The sequence below is a fragment of the Triturus cristatus genome, chromosome 1_2, assembly GCF_964204655.1.
Source record: "Triturus cristatus chromosome 1_2, aTriCri1.1, whole genome shotgun sequence".
NCBI classification, from domain to species: Eukaryota; Metazoa; Chordata; class Amphibia; order Caudata; family Salamandridae; genus Triturus; species Triturus cristatus.
Window position 1 is genome coordinate 1,110,698,106 of NC_140580.1, and position 17,029 is coordinate 1,110,715,134.

General features: G+C 46.0%; 1 protein-coding gene across 1 annotated transcript in view; it reads right to left on the bottom strand.

Annotated features, from left to right (window-relative positions):
- Window positions 1-17,029, bottom strand: part of PSMB7 (proteasome 20S subunit beta 7) — a 170,913-nt gene that overhangs the window by 83,231 nt on the left and 70,653 nt on the right. The window contains exon 6 of the mRNA XM_085613751.1: window positions 9,570-9,628. Coding sequence (XP_085469877.1) covers window positions 9,570-9,628 — 59 coding nt within the window. The remainder of the gene's footprint in view (window positions 1-9,569; window positions 9,629-17,029) is intronic.

Sequence of the window (17,029 nt, forward strand, 5' to 3'; positions counted from 1 at the left end):
CTTTATCAAATGTTCTTAAAGCGCAGCGGCTCCTAACCGCAAAAGGTTTGTTGAACAATATGTGAAGACGACACTACATTGATTTTTATCAGAATAGAGTATAAAATAATTTTAAGTTCTTGATAAACACTATATAATGTCAGTACACCGTTTTGATGTGCCTGGTTATGATAACATTTCATCTCAAAGTGGATCGGACATTGATCATAATGGGGGTGATGAACATCGATTACAAGGCAGATACTATAGAAATCCTTATCAAAGCGAAGGGACAAAAGATTGTAAAACATCAAGTGCATTAACATTTGTAACAGACACAGACAAATATACCTTATGTGTAATCAATCCAATTCGGTAGAGTATAATGTATTTGCACCTTCGATAGGGAGACATAGGCCAGGCCTTGTACCATTTGATTTCTTTTAAGTGCTTGCCAGGTTTTATGTATAGTAACCGGTCCTGGACTATAAAATTATAACAAGATTAGAAATATACAGCTGCCTAAAGACGCTAGTATAAAATATGTTTTTTATTAATTTTAGTGTTTAAAATGAAATTGATGTATAAAAATCATTGCACTTTCCAATGTTTTATTTGTACAATATATCACGGTTTTTACTAACTGAAATAAAATTACCTTTGACATTTGAATCTCCCTACAGGGCAGGGTGGTATTTGAGACGCAGCACCTTTGTTTACTTGGCCTAGAAACTCAAATTATCTCTAGCTGACAAAGGCCCTATAGGGCAGAAATGCACCTGAAGTACTGCATACTCTCTTGTGCAGAGGAAACCTGGTCTATCTGCTCAGGCCATATTGCTGTTTAGGGCAGACATGGACGAATCTTTATCTGGTTAGAGCCATTTGGTAATCGCACTAACAAGGCAGTTTAGCAAAACAGAACAGGCATTGGTAAAGCCAATAGGTTTCACCTTTGAACCTACCGACTTTGCAAATGCATTTTAACGATGCTGTACAGAATCAGTACAATGCTGTGCTGTATGGCCAAAAACAAAAACTGTGATAAGGTGAGCCTGTGCAAGCATGATGAAATGTTCGCACCTACTAAATGACAGGGCACCAATTTTTCAAAATATCCCAAACCAAGTTAAGTGGGTAGTTGAAATGGGAACCCGTGATCCAGAGCTGGAGAACCAGCATTCTCATGAAGTGCTTAAGCAAAAAGAAAGAAATAGTTCTCTAAGAGTGAGCCGTGGAAGCATATACGATGACCAGTCGGAGAGATGGCAAAGAGACTATGCTACAGGGGAGCGATTCGCACAAGATTGACAAGCTGCAAGAAGGAAAGCTACTGAATAAGACGCAATCAAATGAGTGACAAAGCAACCAATGCGAAGACTGGTGGTCTGCAAGTGCTACGTAAATTCTTGGGAAGCTCACTATAGGTCTTTAAATTGAGACACTTAAAAAACGATTCTGCTCAGCCCTGCTGGCCCTTCATAGGAAGGCGAGAGTGACAATAACGGATTCCACCAATGTCAGCCATTCAGAGGCAAACGAGATTTCAGCCTTGGAAAACTTTTGGATATAAACCTGCAGTGCAGATCCATTGAGTGTCCTCCTGGTAGTAGTGGCCTTATCGAGTTCGAAAGCAGCGATCCCAGTGGTGGCCTCAGCTGCATCCCTGGCCGCAGGACTGACACCACAGGTCGGGCACAGAGGGGTAGCATGGCTATTTCTAAAGTGTTCAAATAGATTCTCTGCTCACTCAATGTCGATCAACTGCACAAATTATATTATTAAACATTCTCAATTTCTATCGTGTATTTTGCTTAACTGCATTGTCATGAGTATAGCCTATAGCTATAAGTAGTTAGAAGGGTGCTTATTAATCTGTATAAGTATGTCCTGCTTTCCTTTCTTGAAAAACCATTACAAAAGCATGCTTCAGAGTGGCTGGCGCATTTTACTGCATAAATTCCAGCGTCAGCCCCGGTGTATGTTGGGATCTCCTCCTTCCAGCTTCCTGGCTCTGCTCATTTCTCTTGCACCCCTACAGCCACTACAAATTACTCCAACCTTCAAACTCAGCTGTTACTGCAGCTAAACAAGAATTGGCAAAGACAACCGGTGCCAGCTTAAGGACCTACTGCTAATGAAAACAACTAGAAAGTGGGTCCAGGTGGAGTTTGAAGCAATGCGGAGGGTGGGAAGAAGAACATGGACAAAAGCACAAGTTACTACTTGTGTAACGATATATCTGTAAGAGACAATAGTGATAGATTCCTTACCTTAGAATATTCCCAGGCGTCAGACTGGATCCGGAAAGTTTTCCATAGCAGTACCCCTGCACGACAGTAGGTGGCTTCGTGCAGCTCAGCGCCCGTCACTGGCGTCGCAAGCCCCGAGATGACATCACTGAGACTACTTAGGTGCCACCCATGCGCGCTGACCTCAGCTCTGTACACAACTTTTTGTGCCAGGAACGCAGAGCCATGCAAGAAACTGACCACTGGTGCCATGAAACTTTGGCCCTGAAAGGGGGATGACTAACCCTAGACTCAGTTCGCAGAACGGGGAGGAGGGGCGGGGAGGAATCTAATACTACATAATGTCTCTTACAGATGTATCGTTACACAAGTAGTAACTTGTGCATCTGAAAGAGACACGTTAGTGATAGATTCCTAACCTTAGAATAGATACCCCAGCAATACCAACCACGGTGGTGGGTCTGCTAAAAGATTACACCAGAAAGTCACAGAGAACAGAACAGCCAAAGAAGCCATCCCTCCGGACCTGACTGTCAAGGCAGTAATGCTTGGTAAATGTGTGCAGTGAGGCCCACGTAGCTGGCTGACAAATGTCCTGCAAGGGGACGCCATGTCCCAAGGCAGTAGTGGCTGCAGTTGCCCTGGTAGAATGGGCACGCAGCCCCACAGGAGACTCCTCCTTAGCCAAGGAGTAACATGCTTTGATGCACAGAACGACCCACCGAGAGATGGTCCGTTTGTGCACAGCCCGACCTTTCTTGGCGCCCACGTAGCAAACAAAGAGCTGGTCATCCACCCGGAACTGCTGTGTACGCTTGAGATAGAATGCGAGTGCACGTTTTGGGTCCAGACGGGGAAACCTCTCCTCTTCCCTCGAAGGATGAAATAATGTAGGCAAAGTGATGGTCTGCCCGATGTGGAAGGGCGTGACCATCTTTGGCAAAAAAGGACGGGTCCTTAATACCACCTTGTCCGGATGAACAGAAAGAAGGTTTGGAAGAAAGAGCCTGGAGCTCACTCACTCTTCTGGCCGAGGTGATAGCGACCAGGAAAGCCGTCTTAAGAGTAAGAAGACGCAAAGGACAGGTATGAAGGGGCTCAAACGGAGTGCACATCAGATAGGTCAAAACGAGATTCAAGTCCCATTGTGGCATGATGAACGGCACGGGAGGAAACGTGTGCGTAATAACCTTTGATAGTGCCCACAGCAGAGCCCTGCTGGGCCAAAGAAAGAATGAACAGATGAACTTCAGAGAGAGGGACAGAAAGGAGATCCACAGCCTTTGCTGTGCGCCATGCCACAAACTTGTTCCACCTGCAGGCATATGCCGTTTTAGTGGAGGGCCGCCTGGCCGCCAGAACGACATCACAGACTTCGGGAGGAAGATCGAAAGCTGTCAACTGTCGCCGCTCAATCTCCACGCATGGAGGCTGGACAAGTTCGAGTGGAGACCGTCCCCTGCTGCTGCGACAGAAGATCCTCCCAAAGAGGCAGACGGATCAGGGGATCGATCGCCATGCTGAGTAGCTCGGGATCCCAGTATCTTCGTGCCCAATCCAGAGCCACAAGCATGACTTGGGCCCGGTCGCGCCGAATCTTCTTCAGCACTCTGGGCAGAAGTGTTAAAGGCGGAAGGGCGTACAACAGACCACAACTCCACTAGCGACATAAAGCGTCGCCGAGCAAGTGCCGCCTTGGAAATTCCAACGTACAGAACTGATGACATTGCGCGTTCTCTTCGGTGGCGAATAGATCTAACCAAGGCTCTCCGCACTGCAGAAAGAGACCTTGCGCCACGTCCGAGTGCAGACGCCATTCGTGATCCATCAAGCACCGGCAGCTGAGTTCGTCCACCCTGGCGCTCAGAGAACCTGCCAGGTGTTGAACCACCAAGGTAATGCCTTGATGTTCCAGCCACGTCCAGAGGCGCAGAGCCTCCCGACAGGATCCAGGACCCCACCCAGCCCTGTTTGTTGCAATACCACATGGCGGTGGTGTTGTCTGTGAACACCTGCACCACACTTCCCCAGACAGAGGAAAAGAATGCTTTCAGTGCAAGCCGGATCGCCTGAAGCTCCAAGAGGTTGATATGGAGCAGGGACTCCGCCGGAGACCAGATTCCCCTGATCTCCGCCTCTCCCAAGTGGCCTCCCCATCCAAGGAGGGACTCATCCGTCACCACTGTGTGCTCCGGTTGGGGAAGGGAGAGGGATCTGCCACTTACCCAATCGCGATTCGTGATCCACCACTGCAATTGTTGTGCAGTGCCCTCCGAGATCTGGACATGATCGGACAGGTTGCCCTGATGCTGAGCCCACTGGAACTTCAGGTCCCACTGCAGAGCTCGCATATGCCATCTGGCATGTTGCACCAGCAGGATGCAGGAGGCCATCAGGCCCAGGAGCCGGAGGGTCATCCTGACTGAAACCTGGGACAGAGGCTGAAAGATCGGAATCATAGCCTGAATGACTCGCTGCTCGGGAGGATAAACCCGAAACAACGTCTAATCCAGAACCGCTCGGATGAAGGGGAGCTTCTGAGAGGGACTCCGGTGCAACTTCGGCACGCTGACGGAGAACCCCAGCAAATGCAGGAGGTCGGCCGTAGTCTGGAGGTGGTTGACGACTGCCTGGGGTGAGCCCGCCTTCAACAACCAGTCGTCGAGGTAGGGGAAGACTGACACCCCCGACCTGCGCAGGTGAGCTGCGACCACCGCCATCACCTTCGTGAACACCCGAGGGGCACTGGTAAGGCCGAAGAGGAGCACGGCAAACTGAAAATGCTCCTGGCCTACCGTGAACCGCAGGTAACGCCGGTGGGCCGGCAGGACGGGGATGTGAAAATATGCGTCCTGCAAGTCCAACGCTACCATCCAGTCTCCTGGGTCGAGGGCAGCCAGGACCTGAGCCAGAGTCAGCATTTAGAACTTCTCCTTCCAGAGGAAGCCATTGACGTTCCGGAGGTCCAAGATGGGGCGCAGGCCCACTTTGTCCTTCTTGGGGACCAGAAAGTAGTTGGAATAACAACCACGTCCTACTTCTGGCCCAGGAACGCGCTCGATGGCCCCCTTGGCCAAGAGGGCAGTAACTTCCTGCTGGAGAAGCACCAAGTGTTCCCCCCACATGCGGTGGCACCGAGGTGGCATGGCTGGAGGGGATGACTGAAAGGGAAGAGAATAACCCTTGCGGATGATCTGCAACACCCACTCGTCCGATGTGATATTGCGCCAGTGGTGGAGGTGGTAGCGGACCTTGCCACCCACCGGCGTGGGGTGCTCCACAAAGCTCGGATTAGGAAGGTTTGGAGGTAGAAGCAGCGGGGGCAGAGATGGACTGCCCTCCACGGTGATTTCCCAGAGCCGCCCCTGCGGAAGCCCGGCCGCGGTCACGCTGAGGCTGGTTCTGCACAGGCTTATTGAAGGAACATGTCTGGGCGCCCCCGCCGTGGCCACGAAAGGAATGAAACCCAGAAGTGGCTGGGCTTTTCGCGGAAAGAACCAAGGACTTGGCCATGGCCCGCGAGTCCTTAAAGCGCTCCAGCGGACTGTCAGCCTTATCGCCAAAAAGGCGAGTGCCATCAAAGGGCATGTCCACGAGCGAGCTCCGGATGTCAGGCGAGAACCCAGTGGATCGTAACCAAGTGTGGCGACGCAACGCCACAGTCGTAGAAATCACCCTGCCCAATGAGTCAGCGGTGTCCAAACCACACTGAATGGCGAACTTAATCGCATCCTTACCCTCAGCAATTGCCTGGGAAAGCACAGCCTGGACCTCCTCAGGACACTGAGGCAACACCTGAGCAACCGTGTCCCACAGCACGTGGGAATAGCGGCCCAACAAACAGGTGGTGTTCACCGACCGCAGCCCCAAGCTGGCCGACGAGAACAGCCGCTTACCAAACTGCTCCAGCTTCTTAGAGTCCTTATCCGGCGGAGCCATGGGAAAAGCACTCTGCGACGTCGAGGCCTGGATGACCAGACTCTCTGGCGTGGGATGAGTGGTCAAGAACGCGGGGTCACCAGGCGCTGACGCCTGGCGACGTTTTAATCCACAGGGGCCCCTGTGGCTGGCCGCGACCAAGTGTCCAACAGGACGTCGGTGAGGGTGTCGTTGAAGGGAAGCAGAGGCTCCGACGAAGTTGACGGGCAAGAGGGTCCTCGGACCCCTCCCAGTCATCCTCCACCTCCATCGCAGGAGGATCCGGTTGCGACGGCGAAGCCGGAGAGGGCCGGGCCGGCGTCGTCTCCCATGGCAGGTCCCAGGTAGGAACGAAATGGTCCTGGAACCAGGGCAAGGGTGCAACGAACGGCACCCACTGCGGTGGCAGAGCTGAGGGTGGCGCTGGGGCCAGAGCCAACGACGTAGGATCCTGTGGTGCCGAAGCTGGATCTGCCGGCGGCGCCGACGGGCTAACAGGATCTGGACACGGGACCGCGGGGCCCGAAGTCACGCCGGCAGGAGCCCGAGGCCTAAAAAGGCAGTCCATGGTGGCAAGAAACTCTTGCAGCTGTTCGGGAGTGGCCGACGGACCCGGGTAAGGCAGGTAGGCCGTGGGCCTCCCAGGCTCCAAAGGAGCTGCAGGGGCAGAGCCCCTGTCCCCCTCGTCCGCATCCGAGGACCGACGGGGGGGATGTCAGAGAGCGAACACGCTTCTTCGACTTCTTTTTATGTTGTCGCTTACCGGAATCCGATGGCCTAGACTTGGAGCCCAAAGAGCGACGACTGCGGCCCCGCGAGCGGTCCCGGGAACGGTCCCTGGACCTGGAGTGGCATTGGGACGAGTGCCGGACCTCCAGCAGCGTCTGGCGCCGCTTCCTCAAGGCCTTCGGGGCCATGGCTCGACAGTCCCGGCAGGAACGGGAGTCATGGTCAGTCTCCAGACAGTAGAGGCAAACATCATGGGGGTCCGCCACCGACATGTTGCAACGGCAGGCCCCACAAGACTTAAAGCCAGGCATCCCTACGTGCACCAGGCGAAAAAAGGTGAGACAAAAGTCTCAAAAAGGCAGTCAAAAAGTGACTAAGGTACGTGCTCTATCCGGATCTGCGCTTGCTGGCGCGGAAAAAGAAAGAACTCACGTCAGTGCGCATGGGTGGCACCTAAGTAGTCTCTGTGACGTCATCTCGGCGCTTGCGACGCCAGTGATGGGTGCGGAGCCGCACAACGCCACCTACTGATGCGCAGGGGTACTGCTACAGAAAACTTTCCGGATCCAGTCTGACGCCTGGGGATATTCTAAGGTAAGGAATCTATCACTAACGTGCCTCTTTCAGATTGAGGAATATAGAGAGCGGTGGTTGGGGCAGAGAAGCACATGAGCAAGAGACAGCAATATGAGTGCAGGTCAGGGGTACACAATCTTACGGGCGACACAGTAACATGGAAGTGTGGGGGTTGCACAAAAGCACACTGCTTGAGAACGACATGGAGAGCAGGAGGTGAGGGAAGAAAAGCATACAAGAGAGACAGCTGGATAAAACATGCACTCTCATGGAGTGCTTTAAAAAAAAGACAGAGTTCATGAAAAGTGAGCACTCGTGAAAGAATAGGAGCCAACCGGAGACGGTAAGAAGGCAATGCTCCATGGGAGTCACAAAGACATGCTGGATGGGCTACAACAAATAGAGCCACTATGAGTGGCAAAATACAAAGCCAACGGCAAGCAATGGGTGGAATACATTCCTAGGTAGGTTTTGCAACCAGAAAGCTAGTAATGGCCACTAATGGCACAATACTTCAGGCATTTCTATTTAATTTCCTACACTAACAACATTCAAAATGTTAATTAACCATGCTTCGAGTCCTACATACGCAGATCAGTACATAATTAAAAGCAAAACAGACATCGAAGACTGGCACAGTGGTATTTTGGTCAAGGTGCTAATAAAACTACTACTTAACAGTTCACTGTTGTGTGCAAACTCTATGGAATAAAATGCGCACGGCACACCCTCGATACCACCACACCGATATTACTACTGAATAGAAAGTATTAAGTAGAGATTTTGACATGCAGGCATTTCATGGCTACAATATCGGTAATAGTTCAAATACTACTAAACTCCTGGTTCTTCAAAAGAAATCTAAAAAAGTAAACTGGATGTAAATTAAATCCCATATGCGTACTATTATTCCAAAGACCACCGACCCAGACTCTTGGGAAAATATTTGTCCCCACCTCTATAGACTGAAAACTCCAAAGTAAGTCTACTTATTCTTAACCTACCTTTAGTTAAATGAGTAAAGTAAGATTTATGGAATAAATGCATCACATATAAGTTAGAAAAAAACACTCCAAGTATCATAGTTCAACTCCGTAACAAAGGGGTGGGGGGCATTTACCAAAAGTACGGTCACTAAAGACTGTCTTGCGAGGTGGACAAAAACACTACCCTTTCCAAGCTGAAAGATCGCGTGGGTCCTAGAATTCTACTTTCAAACTGTGAAATCGACTTCCCTACTATAACACCACAACAAAAATCATCTGTAGCAGATAGCCTAAATGCAGGGTTGGAGTAGGGAGACAGCTTCTCGGTATCAAGGAAATGGTATCAAAGGTTAACAGCTGTTCAGAATATCATCCATTCATAGTTATGACAAAGGTTCCTTTGTTAGTGATATTATTCTAAAAATCTCCTGTGTAGTTATGATACTGGTTTAATCTTTTCCCTAGCCGATTTATATGGTTTATCTATCTTATGTTGGTTGGTTGCATTGCTCCTCTCCATAAGCATGATTAGACTGATGGTACATGTATTCATGTTCTTAAATTGATTCGATATGTCATTTGTATTCACGATTGCAATGGTTTAATACTACTTTTATTGTAGATATATTTAGGTTTTATATTTTGTACACTTTGATGGTTTTAACAAATGACCAAGTAAAGATATGATGATGATGATAAAGCTGACACACGTGCCCATTCTTGCAAGGACATAAGAATGCATCCCTTGAACATTTATTGTACTTCTTAAGTAAACGAAAGCAGAATGCGGTTTTATTACAAGCAAGCAAAGACTGCATTCTATTCTGCAATCGTTCACCAAACAGGAATATACTCGAATACGACGATTACTTCATGCATCTTTGGGTGCCGTTTGGTAACCTCAAGGAGCATGAAACGGAGTCTGTGGAATAAGCTTGTAAATCAAGTTTAATTTCGACTCACCCAAAATACAGGCCAATAACCCATATTGCTATGCTTTTGTACATTCCTGTTGTGTTCACCACTGCAGTAGGTTACACACACATTCTGTTAATTGATATGGGATACACATTCTAGAGAAAAACAGAGGAAATTGGAAAAAAGTAAACATGCACGTTCTTTCACATACCTCCATGTCGGGTTTAAATCGATCTTCAAAAACTGCCATTGCAGCCAAAGAACCAGACCCTGGAAAAAAATACATTCATGGTAAATATTCAGACAAGTCGTATTTCACTCAAGTGTTGAAGTCAAAATTTGCAAAATAGTAAATCCATCTTATGCCTAAAGAAAAAGTTAATTATCTTGTGAACGGTATCTGTGGTGGATATAGATTCTTGCACAGCGCTCACCTCATAAATATTCCTTTCAGGATTCAGACTGGTGAGAAAAGTGTTCCCCAGCAATAACTTAAAACTACCATTAGGTGGTGCCATATGGCTTCAGTCCCAAATCTGCTTCTAGTCTTTGATGCCACCAGAGTAGATCAGGCATCTATCTAAGCGCCAAGATCAGTTATGGACTTTTTTCATGCCCTGCGGAAACATGTGGACAGGGATCGTAATATAGCATTGATAGCAACAAATACAGAATATGGGATCCTATTAGTCACTGCACTTGGCCATCGGGGAAGAGAGGGGGTCTTTTATGGAGAGACATTTATGTTTCGACCAGAAATATCAATAGATACTTTCATCTGACCTTTTCTTCAGATGAATACATCTTCCTTCAGGTTCCATGTTATGAATCAATTCTATGGCAGCTGGGGCAGAGTGTGCCAGTGAACCATGGAAAATGGGCACAACTGCTCAGGCAAAGTACCTGTCAATGTTTTGCCAGAAAAGTGAGGCAGTAGTATGAAAGGACAACTATGCAGCTGCCCGCCAGATGTCTGCAATCAGAATGCCTCTGAAAAGAGGATGCAAGATGCAATCCTACACAGTCTTTCTCCTTTAACTTCCTGCGCCTTTACAGACCTCCACCTAGCAAGGCGACAGAATTCAAAATGCTAAATGTGCAAATAATAAATTCAATAAAATACTCAATGAATTTCGCAAACCAAATTGCCTAGAAGGAAGTCATCCTATTCCTCAAGATTTCACAGACAAACTGGCAAATCATTACACGGACAAAGCAGACACATTGGACTCGTACTTAAAACAGAAACAAAGCACCAGCACTAACCCTTGTACAAAACAACAATCCAACAATACTCTAACCCAGACTCTCCGTTCCTTCCAACACATCTCACACGCTGAATTTATAGACCTGGTCAAAGCAAGCAGGCCTGCCGGCAGCCCTTCTGACCCGTGTCCACCGCAAACTTTCAAGACAATTCTTTTCACAACATCTGCTGCCACTCCAGTAAGAAGAATCATCAACTATTCCCCAACTACCGGAATATTTCCAGAAGAACTCAAAAAGTCACCCAAATGCCTTTTACTGAAGAAAACAAACATGGACCCGCGGAACCCTGACAACTACAGACCCATTACAAATGGACCTTTCCTGGGCAAACTGATAGAAAGAGCAGCATTCGCCCAGATGTCACAATTCATTGAAGAGAATGACATACTCTCAGACTTCCAAACAGGATTCCATCTGGGAAGAGGCACTGAATCTGCCCTCCTTGCCATCTGGGATGACCTGAATACAGTAGACCGCAACGAGGTTGCTACGGCACTCCTCTTGGAACTCTCAACTGCCTTTGACACGGTTGACTATGACACTGAAACAAAGTCTCTATGAAGCCGGCATAGAGGTAACTGCTCTAGACTGGATTGAATCCTACCTTCGAAACATACACCACCTTTCTCGTCCAAACCATACTCCACAAAAGCAGGGGTGCCTCAAAGCTCTATCATCTCGCCCATGCTTTTCAACATCTACATGAAGTCATTACCGGAACTGATCAATCGATTTCACCGCACGTGCTATAACTATGCAGATGACATGCAAATACTCCTTCAACTGGAATGCCCCAAAGACATTGGAAAATCCCAAATCTTCAGTTGTCTCAGAGTCATGGATCAGTGGATGACTTGGAGCCATCTCAAACTGAATGCTTCCAAAACGGAAATACTCACATGTGGCGAATGGAAACATTATGACCCGCATGACACCTGGCCTGATGAACTGGGATCACCGCCTAAAGTATCGAAGGAAGTAAGAAACCTCAGAATGACCAAGGACTCCAAGCTGTCGATGAATGCCCAAGTGGACAAACTAGCAAGATCAAGCTTTGTCACTATAAAAACGCTGCGACTAATTTTCCCTCATTTGGGATTTCCACACAAAGTCCAAACTACCATCTCCCTTGTTCTGTCCAAACTCGATTAGGCCAATAGCCTCTACCACGGATCACCTTTAACGACCATGAAAAGACTACCACTGATTCAGAACTCGGCTGACAGACTACTCTTGCATATCAAACCGCGAGACCACATCTCACTTGCCTTGAAAGCCCTGCATTGGTTACCGGTTGCCAGAAGATCCACATTCAAGCTACTTTGTATCACCCTCAAAGCAATACATGGGATGGGACCGCTCTTCATCAGGAATAAAATCACCAAACACATTCAACAAAGGAACCTACGCTCTAAAGGGGCATCTCACCTCAAAATCCCAAGATACAAGAAAAAAAACATGGGTGGCACATCCCTCTGTTCAAGCAGCCAAACTATGGAACTCTTTATCCCCCAACATAAGATCCACCGACAAACCACCTTGTCTTCAGAAAACTACACAAGAATTGGCTCTTCCCCACATAAGCACCATACGCAAACAGAAATTTACAGCATATCCCTCTGTATATAAGCATTTATTTTCACTATAGATATGTACCTATCTTTGTGTATTGCTTATTATGTTTTTTTTTTTTTAATTCTCTTTGGTCAACATGTACTTCCTTCCATTATGCATCTATGTACCTCCATGTACTTGGATCTGTGTGTCTGTTACTTTTCTCCTTAAAAAGCATATCCAATGCACAACCCTATTTCTCATCCTGTACCTCTATCAATGTCTTTAATGTGCATATACTTATCTCCTTTATGTCTTTATATACTTTCAATGTACTTATGGATCTATATATTTATCACTTTCTCCTAATTTAGCGTTTTCAATGCATTACCCTATTTCTCAGCCTGTACTTCTCTCAATATATCTTCTAGCCCAACTTGGACTCATCTCAAACTTTTCTACTACTCTTTCCAATGAACTACCCTATCTCTCACCCTATACATCTATCAATATATCCGCAACATCTATTCTCTCATTTATCCTAAACCCCATACCACTAGTATGATCCCCAAAATAACCCTTTCTAGACTCTCTCCTACTCTACCCCTCCTTGCATCATCGGACACCTCTTTTACTATACCGATCCCCCAAAACAAACCTTTAACTCTTCCATCTGACTCTTCCCCTCCAAAAACCCTTTTTACTCATCCAAAAGCCTCCTCCTATTGCTATGACCTAAAAAAAAAAAAAAAAAAAAAAAAAAAAAAATCCTTCACTCTATCCCTCCACTATCCTTTTCAATGAAAATAACAGACTAATATGTTCACTTCTCAAATTACATATTCCACCATACTAATTAACCACTAATCCTTTATGGGTTCCAGAGTAGCGTGCTACTCTCCAATAAAGCATTTCAACACCCCATCAGGGTTACAAGCGCTATATAAATGCAAACCTTTTCCCCTTTTCTACCCCTCCCCAACACTTCTCAATTCAACTAACTGACTAACATTTCCACCACTCAAATTTCATGTTTCACCATACTAATTCAACACTAATTTTTATGGGTTAAAGAGTAGCGTGCTACTCGCCAAAAAAGCACTTCAAAACCCCATCAGAGGCAGCAAGCGCTATATAAATACAAACCTCTTTCTCTCTATCCCACCACCTACCCTTCTCTATCCAAATAACTGAATTACATATCCACCCCTCAAATTACTTCATATTTCACTACACTAATTTTCAACACTGATCCTTTATGGGTTCCGGAGTAGCGTGCTACTCGCCAGAAAAGCGCTTCAACACCCATCAGGGGTAACAGGTGCTATATAAATGCAAACCTTTTTTCCCCTTCTATTCCTCTGCTATCCCTCTCACTGGAAATTACTGACTAATATCCACTACTCAAATGACTTTCATATTTCACCATACTAATTCACTACTAATCCTTTATGGGTTTCCGGAGTAGCGTGCTTCAACACCCCTTCAGGGGTAACAAGCACTATATAATAAATACAAACCTTTTTTACTCTTCTATCCTTCTGAATCTAAATAACTGACTAACCTATCCACCACTTAAAATTTACTTGCATGTTTCACTATACTAATTCAACATGAATCCTCTATGGGTCCCGGAGTAGCGTGCTACTCGACGAAAAATCGCTTCAACACCTCATCAGAGGTAGTAAGCGCTATACAAATGCAATTACAATACAATGTAAGCAGCTATGGCCCTGTGAGAGCAATCACAAATTCACTGCACAGCATTTTTCTTGGCAAGGGCACAGAAGATGTAGAAGAAAGGATAACATCGTAAAATACTGTATTTGGTTACCGCCTTACATATTGTACATCCAGTAACACACAAATATCTGGCCATCAGCTGTCTTGTTGCTTGTTTTCAATGTAGTGCGACAATACATATCCAAGGTCCAGCCTGTGCAGCCATTTCTCCTCCTTTGTTATATGTGGAGAGGGAAGAAAGATGGCAGGGTGACAGACTAGCCTGTATGAAATGCAGAAACCAATCGGGGTAAGAAGGATTAGAGCATGTCATGGACCAACTTATATAGGTAGAGCAATGTAAAGGATGGATGAACTGAAGGTCTACAACCCTGCGAGCAGAATAACCAACACAACTGTTTTTAAAATACGTCAATATAAACAACTGTGCACCAGCTGAATGAAGAGGTCATCCAGAAAGTCAAAACACGATTCAAATCCCACTGAGGAAAAATTAACTGAGTGAAAGGGAACAAATAATACAAATATTTCAGAAAATGCACAACAAGCAGGTTGTTCAGGAAAACACAGCCAGAGTTGCCAGGTACCCTTTAATTTTAGCCACTGTCAGACCCTGCCATGCAATGAACAATGCAAACCATAAGATGTCCAACAGGTAAGATGTAAAAGGATTAATGCCTTCTGACTCACACCACTGCACAATACACAAACATGCTCTGCTTAGATTGATTTAGTGTCATGCTTCCTGGATGCCAGGATGATCTCATGAGGAAGGCAAAAGTTTGCTAACTTGCCCACATATGCAGTTGCTATGTGTCTGATGAACGGGGTGGACGACCTGACCATCCTGCTGTGAAAGGTGTCCCTCTGAGCAGGGAGGTGAAGAGGAGGCTAAATGCAGAGGCCAAACCGATCCCCATACCAGATTCTCCTTGCCCAGTCTGGAGTTCTGCAGAACTCCGGAAAGAAGTAGGTTTGGAGGAAATGCACACAAAGCAGCCGCTCAGACCAACTGAACCTGAAAGCAACACCCAATGAACCACTTTAGGGAACTGAATAGAACAGAACTGGGACACTTCCTGTACCTGGTTGGGACAAAGATGTCCATGAAATTCCAATATGGAGAAGATCACTTCTGTCACTTGAGGATACTGCTCAAACTCCTGGTGCTCCAGCAGGAGATGACAGAGGGTATCTTCACTCTCACATTGAGGAAGTCTGCAAAATGGGTCACTACTGGGAAGGCCCCTGGTTGCTGCACACACCTACAGGCAAATGGACTCCTAAAATAGAGTTGACTCCACCACTCACAGGACTGCTTCCTCAAGTAAGAGGACTTATTCCTCTGATTTTTTTCCCCCGTTTTTGTGGGAAGATAATTCGCTGGAGGCAACTAATCTTTGGTAGATGGAATTCGCATGAGAGTCTTCCTCCAGGCATTAGCTAAAAATAACTTTGCCTCACCCTCCCAGATGCCCTTTATGTTCACTGAGGTAAAAGAGTCGCAGGCCATGGTCTTATGTCCATACTCCAGACACCAGTGCTTAATTTGATCCAGTGGTTTCTGGTGCTCGTCACCAGCACTTAATTGTCAACACCAGCACTTATGACTGTATGTCATAGGGTGACGCAGTTTGTCTAATTTAGAGACTAGGACAACAATCATAAACGGCAACTCTTGACTGAGGACCCCTCAAACACTACAGCACCTGAACTGCTATCCCTCTAATATTCTCACCCCTCTATTTCTATTGGGGTTCGTGTGCACACTGAAAACGCACCCTCTGTCACAATACAAGTCCTAATAGGACCATAATCATGTAAAACAAAAGCACAGGTGCACCACACGTTAATTACAAGTTACAAATGTACACAGATATAATTTGTATACAGTCTAGTTCTTGTGCAAAATTTTTTTATTCCAAATTTCTTTTCCTAAAACGTGGTCATACACATGAAAGTTTCCACATTGCTACAGCCGATGTGTTTCGTCCTACTGGAGGACTTCTTCAGGGCATGAAGTAGCTTTAAATGGGATGGTCACCATCGGTTCAAGAGATCAACGGAAAATCCAAAAACAGCTGCCAAGGGAACTAACTATCTTATGTTCCCCCCTGTAATTCACAGTTATGCAGATAACTTGAGATCAGAAATGTAAAATGGCATTTTCCAACTATTATAGATAAGAGGATATAAATGACAATGGAGTACAAGTTGATATATAAGGTTGCAGAGTCGGTTTCACAAGAATCAATGCCAAACCAATAAGAAGGAATCAATCTTAATTGAACAGAACTGAAATTAGATAAAATTCAATCTATGAAGTCAAGTGAGATATCTTTAATAAGAATAGAATCTCAATAGAAGGACGTGCATATCGTTTGGGAACTTGCAAACCTGCTGACGGTTGCCCGGTCCATTTACATCCGTATCATATCTCCAGCCCCCAATGGAACCATAAACTGCAAGTTCGTGATTTGTCAGTTCTACTGCAATATATATATGCAGGAACAGTTACCGATAATCAATATCCAAGAATCAGCAAACCTCCGATGCGCCCAAAGTCCTATGATGTGTGTGAATATTTGCAACACACAATTTCAAAGGAAGAATTTAAGCCAAAGATTAGCTTAATTGAGGCTGTTAAAAAAAAATGCAACAATTCCCACCAGTAAAGATGAGTTGAAGACCCTTGGTCAAAATATGTAAAAGGTTTTAAAAGTAAATGTGATGGGTTTCGTACACTCTTAAAGAAAAGGGTGGAATCTTGGAGTGATTGTTTTCAGGAGGCCTTTGAAAACGTAAAATGTGACATACTTAATGCACCATCGTTAGGTGTTTTTGACACCAAATGTAAACGATCCCAACTACGGATACAAGCCCTAAAGAGCTTGGTGCAACTTTATCTTAAATTGTGAAGGGCGAAGAGAAAGTAGTCCCTTACGCATCTAGAAGTCTAACAAAAGTTGAAAGTCAATACTCAGTAGTAGAAAGAGGCGCTGCCATGCTTTTGGGCAGTAAAACATTTTAAGTTTTACTTGTGGGGTTCGCCTTGCTATATCCGTACAGACCACAAACCTTTGATTCACATGTTCACAATGAAGG